We start from the raw sequence: 10,185 nt of genomic DNA, 5'->3' as shown, positions 1-10,185 counted from the left end.
TTGTTAAGCGCGCTCTACACTCGCGCGCGATTCTTGCTGTGAATTCACGCCGCGATTCGCGCCGTGCACTTCGCGTTTATATGTGTCTCTCCACACTCGCGAAACCTCGCAGTCTCGTTCGCGGCCTCAATGGATGACGACGTGATTGTTGCTGCGGTGACGCTCTGTGCTATATCGTATTACAATTACCTATGTATTAAAAATAAGACACACATAAAAAATGTTTAATGGGTTTATATATTTCACTTGAGCTTGCCCCACTATGAGTGGAATCCTTAACTTTCTTTCTATAGGTTCTATAACTGGACATAAGTGAGTCCTTTTTTTTTTCAATTCACCCACAGGAATATTCAAAATTTCACTTATCCGCGTCCAGGCATAATGGGTCTTATTTTTATTTTTATGGTCCTTGTGTTTGGACTGCCAAAGTATTGGTTCGGATTGAAAACACTCGATAAATTTCAACTCAAGTTCATTATTACATGCCTAGTACTCATTTAAAAAAAAAAGAACGTTAGTAAATACGCAATAATGCACAACCACTTGCGACGGCGTCTTCTCAGCTATTGCGAAAAACTGCGAGTGTAGTTGCGTTCGCGATCGCGCGCCGTGAACCAAGCGCGAACCTTTGTCGCGGGACAAAAAACCGACAACGAACGGGGAACGGCGCGAAGCGTGAACGTGAACGCGCGAAAGTCCGCGAAACCATCTACACACGCGTTTCGCGGCTTTCGCGGCCTTTCGCGCCGCGAGTGTAGAGCGCGCTTTTACGATTGGCGGGTCTTTTCCACAGTCCACAGTCCACTGCAGTCCATCACGTAGTGAATTATATCCTCTTTGGTCCATCCACCACTCCACTGTTTTTTTTTCAATTTCCAAATGAAAAAATAATTTACAAACTTTGTAAACGTCATTAGTGTCATTTTAGCGAATTTTAGTTAGTGATTGCCGCAACGTAAAAATAATCGTATCATCGTACTGCAATCGCAAAGAAAACAGGAGGAAACGTGCGTCTCGATTCCACAATTAATTAATTCCGAAAAGAATGTTATTTTGTAAAATTTATAAAAAGTTTGACTGTAGAATAAATTAGTTTAGTAATTTAGTAAGCGTAAGCAAAGTAATAAATGTTATTCTATAATGTTAATTAATTCTAATTAATTTGCTAATAATATTTTCATTGTGCTTAATGTACGGACGACAGCACATCAACCTAAACATAGTGGCGTCTTATCTCTTTGTAATACAGGCTATTTTGCAACAAAAATGTATAGGTTGATGTGCTGTCGACTGTACATAAATCAAAGTAAATTAATATTTCCATATTTTAAATTACTTACATATTAGCTTCACTGGGCACATACAAAGGTAGCCTGTCATTCTTGGGGAATAGTGTTAAAATGTCAATAATTGTTAATAAAATACCACAATCTCTTATAGAACTACCTATTTATAAATTCAAAGTACAGGTTCTTCCACCATTTCTTCTCAGCACCAGCCCGTAACAAAATATGTTGTCCCGAAGTTGTGGTAGGTCAAGCTATGTTTGGAACGTGTATAAGTGCCCTGGAAAGGGCCTATCATCATCATCATCATTTCAGCCATAGGACGTCCACTGCTGAATATAGGCCTCCTCCAATGACTTCCACATCGCACGGTTGGCAGCGGCCCGCATCCAGCGCCCTCCAGCTACCTTTATCAGGTCGTCGGTCCACCTTGTGGGTGGACGTCTCACGCTGCGTTTGCCCACTCCAGAACCTTCTGCTCCATCGGTCGTCAGTTCTGCGTACTATGTGCTCTGCCCATTGCCACTTCAGCTTGCTAATCCGTCGGGCTATGTCAGTGACTTTAGTTCGTTTACATATCTGATATCTCCTCATTTCTGATTTGATCTCGTAAAGAAACACCGAGCATAGCCCTTTCCATAGCACGCAGTGCAACTTTGAGCTTCTTTATGAGGCTTATGGTGAGAGGCCACGTTTCGGAGCCGTATGTCATCACTGGTAACAGTGGTAACACACACTGGAAAAAGCCTATGTACTGAATAAACTATTCGAATTTTAATTTTGGACCGCAAATAAGTGATCACTTAATTAGGGTATCTTTCCGTTTTATTACTTACTTTTCGCCAAATTTCACTTCGCAAACAACTTATTTTGATTTGTTCGTTCTTGTCGGCCAACTGAGACGTTTGCAATCAAGAAATATCGCACCGATGCTGGCAAACGATCACCCTTTAACAGATTGTTCATGATCTATAATAATAAATTTAACCTTATCGACTTATTTAACGTCAAACTTAGTAAATTCAAGAAGGAAATCCTGTTACAGCTTAGCAGTTGAGCGGACCCTTATGGCACGGTCTGTTTAATTGCTGAGCTTAATTTTATTCTTATGGTTTTTGTTTTTCATTTTTTGTTTTGTTTTTAAATTACACTGATGACTGGCTGCTGCGCTTTGTGCGCGGTATTGTTTGAATTGTATACCTACTTAGTTGCTTACTTTATAACTTTTAAGAAATGATGTATAAACTTAATTACCCTAAACCTAAGCTCTCAATAAAATATTTATAATATGTGGACATTGCTGTTGGTCATACAATAGTTTAGATAGATAAGTGCAATTCTAGACTAAGACCCATTGTAAGACTGTTTTTTGTCCCAAATAAATGGAAAAAAAAAAAAAAAAAAAAAACTTATCGCCAAAGTTTCATTTCCCAATGAACTTTTAGCAACTGTTACTTTTCGCACCTAATTCATTTGGTCAAATTATCATTTGGCAAAATTTTACTCGATCAAGTTTTTTATGGCAAATGTTTATACAGGGTGTCCCAGAATGGGTGAATGGAACTGATAGGGGAGGTAGCTCTACTAATGTAGGTACTATCCCTAAAAAATATGAAAAAAAAAATAAAGCGCGTAAGGAAACAAAAAAAATGTTTTTTTTTTAAAAAGTGGAAATAAATCAGCTTTGTCTAAGTTACTTTTTTCTTACTAATATTAATTGTACATGATCGCTTCGTTTGTCTGTAAACAAACTTTTGAAAATAGTGACTAGATTTCGAGTTCAGAGCACTTTATTTAAAAAAAAATCCGAATTCATTTTTTTTTTCATATTTTTTAGGGATAGTACATTTAGTAGAGCTACCTCCTCTAGCAGTTTGATTCACCCATTCTGGGACACCCTGTATAGCAAATGTTTTATTTTGCCGAATATTATGTTCCAAATATATGCGTACCATCGGCAACAGTGTTAACTATCCATTGCCTGTCATGTCGTCTTGTTCTATCGCAAAGAATCACCATTTGATGAGAGCGAGAGCAAAAACGGAAATGGATAGTTAACAGTGTAGCCGTGTGTACAATTGCAATAAACTAATTTAATTTGATTTGATTTGATAATTTGTTTGGTTAATAAAATTGATAAAAATGTCATAAACGAAAATTTTAAATTTACCTATGTAAAACAGAGAGAATGCAGAAAATAGTATGGTTGCAGAAAGTAGGTATTGCAGAAAATAGTGTCTGTAGGTTAGATAGAACAGTGACCATTAACGCGCGAAGGCGAACAAACGGATTAAAAGAATGAAATATATGAAAATGAATTAAAAATAAATTTTACATTAACTAAGTAACCACTAAACAAAATAGTAACCACAAGCTAATTTGTATTCCATTCTATTTTCTAAATAATTGTTTATCATGAAATATATTGGAACATTTGGTAAAACATACTTTGCCAAACAATAATTTGGTAAACAATAATATGGCAAAAACAACGTTTGCTAGTTAAAAATTTGCAAAGTTGTTTTGCCAAATGAATTTTTTTTGGCTAAACATTAGTAATCCGTTAAATAGTCTATCATGTCTTCAAAGGTGTCTGACCTAATAAAGACTAAATTAAGTACTTTAAATTCGCACCATTGAAGCCATTATACAGAATAATAATAAGTACTTGAAGATAAATTAGGATTTTCTAAATGGTCCGTTTTCGTTACGATCCAGTGTAACGATTGAGCAAATTGATTTTAATATAACAACGTCTACATCACTAGACCATGACAAGCTGATGTCCTACACCACAGAACTGACACGTTCCACCCGTGACATTGACAGGGGGGCGCCACCGTACCGAATCGGTGGTTTCGATTTTTGCCACGTTGGACAACCTTATTAAATGACATTACGGGAGGGCGCTAACATCAATACTGGATTTAGTTTTTGATTTTCGCCACTGGACGTTTCAGAACGTGGGACTTTATCCATATCTGTGGTATTATTTGTCATCACAGTCAGGGTTTGTTTTGTCTTTGATTAGTTCGTCGTGGAAATTTGTGAAAGGCAGTCGTGTACTATGTCGGAACCTTATAAACTTGGTGATTTAGTTTGGTATGTAGGAGAATTGTATTTTTTTGACCTAAAAGCTGTTCGTTTGTTCATCGTGAATAAGTAATAAACTAAATGACTTTGTTTCAGGGCTAAAATGAAGGGGTTCAGCCCTTGGCCCGGCCGGGTGAGTGGCTTTGCTTTTTGATCTTTTCGGAGATTATGAAAAATCTTAATATTATGGTCTTTTCCATAAGTTCTTTTAGGTTTATGTTTGTAGAATTGTTTCTACGATAAATAATCATTAATTGTTATTGGTTTTGTCTGTTATCAAACATCAGAGATGGGCGGGAAAGTCTAGCGTTACTTACAGATTGTTTCACGCAAGACAAGTTTTCACTAAAACACTATTTTGGCCAATTTGTAATAAGATCCGATAAAAATTTCTTAGCGTACTTTTTGTTGTGTTAACTCTGATTAACTACACAATAAATGTTTCTTGCCAATTTGAGATTGGTGTCATATAACCTAATTGTATGTGGTTGTGGTGTTCCAGGTAGCCATTCCTACTCCAGAGCTCAAGCTCCCTAAGAAGGCGACAAATGTCCAATGCATCTACTTCTTTGGAACTAACAACTAGTGAGTAAATTCAACATTTTTATATAATTACAATAATGATGTCTTGCTGATATACAGTTGGGCTATTTCAGGTTTTCTAGTTATCTTTAATACTCTACAAATTCTTTGCATCTACTGTAGGGCTGCCATCTGCCAGCTGTCCGTGAAATCTGAGACTCCCAAAATAGGGTCGCTTGATCATTCAGAAATTTAATTTGAATATCCCATAAATTGGAGATCACTTGATTTTTCACAAGGTTTATATGTGTTAATAGCATAGCAAGCATTTAATATGGCTTTAGTTCTATCCAATATAGAACTACAGCCAGGACCCAGTGCTTCAAACTTCAATTGTGACTGCACTAAAACTTAAAAACATCCACTAATAACTAATCTGTTTGAATTTGTAATTTCAAACACGTTTGTCACAGCAGTTCAGTTTTGCCTGGATCCTACACTACAGTATCCCGCAAAACTATATTGTCGTGGGCATGAATATCTACTTTTATAAGAAGTAGTTATTTTGTAATTATAGCTACCAATTCGCCACCAAAGTCGTTTTATCTTTTATATAAAATTCTTTTGTAAAGGCTGATTTACACATATTAAGTAGATAAGTAGGTAACTAGATTTTAACTTAATTTTTCTGGTATGTTGGTGGGCGGGGCTTGTCACTTAACACATTTTCACAAGCAGTTTCAAAGTAAACAAGAGCTTGATGTTTTGACATAGACTTAAAATTTAGTTGATCACTAAAAATTAAGTTACGTACTGAACTACTTAATACAAGTAAATCAGCCTTAACAGTGTTTTGATAAAACTGAAACGGCTCAAAGGATTCTAATGTTGTTGTGAGAATATGATGTCGATGTTACATAGGTTTAAGGGATTTTCGGGTGTACGACCCGTTTGCACAGCTAGTTATTTATTGATACGTTTTTTACAAGATTATTTATCATTACTTATGTATATGGAATAATTCAGAATATGATAAACAAAAATACCATAAAGCATTGTGGGTGTCACACTGTAGGATGATAAAAGTTTAAGGGAATTGATTTCCCACAATGGTGGAGGTTTTGCAAAGAGAAATAGAGTCATAGTCATTGTATTGGAAGTAAGAAAAACATGAAAAATTTAATTAGAAAAACATGAAATTTATTACACATTGATATAAAATCACAAAATACATACCACAGCATAAAACTACAATAAAAGCATTTAACAAAATTAAATATTACATACTTTTTATCATTACATATATGCACTGTATACCCATTGATGCTATTTCAAAACTACTCTGCTCTGTGTCGTTACTTGAACGAAAATCGTGTCAATAAGATATCATTTATGTATGAAATTCAATTACATTATAAAAAAATCTAAAGGGCTGCACAAACTTCTGATACTGTTACCGACAGGGAACTTCATCAGAAACTGAGTCTTAGAATAGTGATAGGTGGAAGCTATTGGACTTATTGAACACAAAGTGTCTACATCTGTGCAGTGTGCAGGGAGTGATTGATTTTAATTTGAATGTGTAAAAATAAAATATTCACTGGTGGCCTTTTATACCACCCAGAAGATACAAAAGTGTCGACATTTGCGACGTCTTCCTACTCGATGATACGTGTGTATTGTGCGCTTTAGCAATCAATTTAAGATATCCTTCGCTTAGACACGGTCGAAATACAAAGCAGGTTTCTAGGGATGCACTTTACCAGGGTCCTCCAGGCTCATGCGCCTACTAACACTAGGCTTGCTTGGGTCATGTCGACGGCTTAGGGCAAAGTCCTTCCTCAAGGATTTCCGTAGCGACAGATCCTGCGCTGCCCGCATCCAGGTTATTCCCGCGATTTTCACCAGATCGTCGGTCCACCTAGTGGGGGGCTTGCCTACACTACGGCCCTTGGTCGCCACTCGAGAACTTTTCTGCCCCAAAGGCCATCATCTATGTTCCCCGTCCACTGTCACTTGATTTTAGCACCGACAATCGACATATTTACATAAATAAATAAATAAATATCCTTGGACATTTTACACTGCGCCGCTAGCCCCAAACTAAGCAAAGCTTGTACTATGGGTACTAGACAACGGATATAAACATACTTAAATACTTTTTTTTTGTAAATACATACATAATAAACATAGAAAACACCCAGTCTAATACAAACAAATATGTTTATGCACACAAATGTTTGTACTGTGCGGGAATCGAACCCGCAACCTCCGGAATAGTAGTCCGATTCGAACCACTACACCAAACGGCCGACATACATTTTCGTGTGACCCGTGTGTGGCGACCCTTAAGCTTCAACCACACCAACGATCGCGTCGACGATGGCGATCAGCAAGCGTTGGTGTGGTTGAAGCTTTAGCGGTGCTTAAAACGCTTCGTTCCGCTGCTGGACCGCTTCCCACCTCAGTGGGTTACTGCGCTTTAAACTTTAGTTCTGAAACTTTTGCCAACAGCGCCTGGATAGAGGAGAATAACATTAAGCCGTACCAGGAGTTCAAGGAGCAGCTCATCAAGTCGTGCAAGACCGCCGCCTTCAAGGAGGCCGTCAACCAGATCGAGGAGTTCATCGAACATCCTGAGGTAGGTAGCAGAAACAACACAATTAAGCATTTTTTTGTTATATTCACAGTGCAGGTCTATGTATTCCCATCTCATTAGGCGTTTTCAGTGACAAAACTGTCTATTCCACTTTCATCTGGTCATCCAGGTGGATTTGATCACCCAGGTGATCAAAGTGGACTCCAGGCAACGCTGGTGTCCTTTGATCACCATGGTTAAGAAGTCCAATTTGATCACCTAGGTGATTTTATCCTTGCGTGATCAAAGGACACCAAAGTGCCGCCTGGAGTTATCTTTGATGACCTGGGTGATCAAATCCAGGTTATCAAAGTGGAATAAACCGACAAAACGATCCTTTAAGTTAGTTTAGCGCAATGCTTTTGCCAGTGTTGCGATAGAACCAGGAGACCGACTGCTTTAGGCGGGAGGGGCTTACCATAAACAGTATTCCTTAATTTAGTTTGCATGTATTGCGTCATCTTAATAATGTGATGCGACCGTTTTTATCAAGGCATCGAAAGAGGATGTTTATGTTCCCTGACACTTAATAAGCTACGGCGGCGCCCTTCTTCACTAGGTTTGATAAAGTAATACACATGTTTTCTGTTTCATACCAATTCCTTAAAATAAGCAGACCCTTTCGACACACTATACTGATACATGTCTCTTTTGAAGTCGAATCTTAACTTCGAACTCCTATGTTCTTCTGATTAATTTCGTTGCGGGTCCAATGGACAGTTTTAACTTTCCCCCGGGACGAACTTCACTGGTTGGGTTTTTATCGGCGGTCAAGCTGTAGATCCTGGCTACACAGGAGTTGCAGCGGTTGAAACTAGTGGTGACTGAGTTTGTTCCGGCGTTTCTTCTCAGCACTAAAGCCTGGTCCGTGAGCACGTAGAATCCCTCGCACACTCACTGCGGGCGCCCGTCGCACAGTCGCGACAGCAACATAATTACGCGCGAGCGATAGGGATGGGTAGCTTGGGGTCATTGGAAGGGATTCTACGTGCTCACGGACCAGGCTTTAGCCATGTTTGTCTCGAAGCCAAAAGATAAGGAGGCATGTAAAGTGCTCCTTAAGGGCTACCTTTTTTTTACTGTATTTCGACGTTCACAAGTGCCACCAGTGGTCAAAATTGAATAAAATATTTTTGTCTCGCATTTATAATATTAGTAGGATTTTGAACGAGAGGTGGGAATAGTCCCGATATACATGTCTCATGCGTTGCTGAGTTGTAAGTTTGTGCGCCAGAAATTCGGTGACTTGGACGACCACGCGCGCAACGCTGAAGAGGAGTTCGACAAGCTTAAGGACGTGCTTGAGGAGGAGGAGACGCGCCAGGCGCACGACGAGCCGGAGGAAGGTTCCTCGCCCGAGGTCAAGAAGAAGAGTGCCACCCCTAAGGTATGTTCCTATTCACATCATCATTTCAGCCATAGGACGTCCACTGCTGAACTAGGCCTCCCCCAATGATTTCCACAAAGGCCGGTTGGTAGGCTGCATCCAGCGCCTTCCTGCTACCTTTATGAGGTACTCGGTCCACCTTGTAGTCCCAAGATTTTCCCATTCATTGAAGGCATTCGCCCGAGGTCAAGAAGAAGAGTGCCACCCCTAAGGTATGTTCCATTCAGCCATAGGACGTCCACTGCTGAACTAGGCCTCCCCCAATGATTTCCACAAAGGCCGTTTGGTAGCGGCCTGCATCCTTTATGAGGTCGTCGGTCCACCTTGTGGTCCCAAGATTTTCCCATTCATTGAAGGCATTCTTGTCACTACTCTGCCTTTGCCACTTTCATTCATTTCAAACTTAACCCACCGTTTACGATTCGGTGTAACTGGTCGATTTGAATTCTGACCAGGTTCATAGTTTCATATTTTAATTGGCTAAAATTCTTGCCTACATAAAGTAGTCAGCCCTACTTTATGTAGGTAAGAATTTTTAAACAACTTTTATTTTAAATCAAGTCAATTGAAACTATGAACTAGAGCGAAAAGGGTTTTTGTATGGAAGTCATAGAAAAACCCTTTTCGCTAGAGAATAATGCAAAATCCAAAATCATCCAGTTCATACCATTCAAACATGGCACCGGACTGCTCCGTTCTCCTGTTTTTCTTCAAAATGCTTAATCTTCTAAACATTTATAGATACGTTTGGGCATTTCAAAGGTGAAGCCTATAAAACGGTCGTCGTCGGCCGGCACCAAGGGCACGCCCCGCAAGAAGGCAAAGAGCAGCGGCGCGCGATCCTTCACCGATTCAGACCTCGCCACCGAGAAGCCCTCGATGCTCAACCACTCGTTCTCCAAGAAGTCCAGCTTGCTGCATCGCCCCTCCAACATTCTGCGACCCGTGAGTATAATAATAACTTACTAGCGGCCGCCCGCGACTTCGCGATCCCGTTTTACCCCCTTAGGGGTGGAGTTTCGTGAAATCCGTTCTTAGTGAGCACCTACATTCTAAAAAGAACCCCCATGCAAAATTTGAGATTCCTAGCACTTGTAGTTTCTGAGATTTCGTGATGAGTGAGTCAATCAGTGACCTTTCGCTTTAATAAATAAGTAATAAGTTATTAGGTATAACAACAGTATAGGACCAAGATACAATTATTAGAGGCCGGTAGATCTATTCTCATAAATGAAACACTGGATACTTAACTTTCACAT

At 39.3% G+C, this 10,185-nt stretch overlaps 1 protein-coding gene across 3 annotated transcripts in view; it reads left to right on the top strand.

Moving 5' to 3' along the window:
* The first annotated feature begins 4,282 nt into the window (after nucleotides 1-4,282).
* Nucleotides 4,283-10,185, top strand: part of LOC135081224 (cytokine-like nuclear factor N-PAC) — a 52,408-nt gene continuing 46,505 nt past the window's right edge. Inside the window, exons 1-6 of one of the 3 annotated variants that reach the window (XM_063975974.1) lie at nucleotides 4,283-4,388; nucleotides 4,476-4,512; nucleotides 4,882-4,964; nucleotides 7,416-7,542; nucleotides 8,774-8,926; nucleotides 9,668-9,871. In XM_063975974.1, the coding sequence (XP_063832044.1) occupies nucleotides 4,354-4,388; nucleotides 4,476-4,512; nucleotides 4,882-4,964; nucleotides 7,416-7,542; nucleotides 8,774-8,926; nucleotides 9,668-9,871 (639 nt within the window). In that variant the 5' untranslated portion in view covers nucleotides 4,283-4,353. The remainder of the gene's footprint in view (nucleotides 4,389-4,475; nucleotides 4,513-4,881; nucleotides 4,965-7,415; nucleotides 7,543-8,773; nucleotides 8,927-9,667; nucleotides 9,872-10,185) is intronic. The other 2 variants (XM_063975973.1, XM_063975972.1) reach the window with 2 other exon arrangements.

This window comes from Ostrinia nubilalis, chromosome 19 (assembly GCF_963855985.1).
Source record: "Ostrinia nubilalis chromosome 19, ilOstNubi1.1, whole genome shotgun sequence".
Classification (NCBI taxonomy): Eukaryota; Metazoa; Arthropoda; class Insecta; order Lepidoptera; family Crambidae; genus Ostrinia; species Ostrinia nubilalis.
Note: the sequence above shows the minus strand (reverse complement) of the source record. Positions and strands in the feature narration are given on the sequence as shown.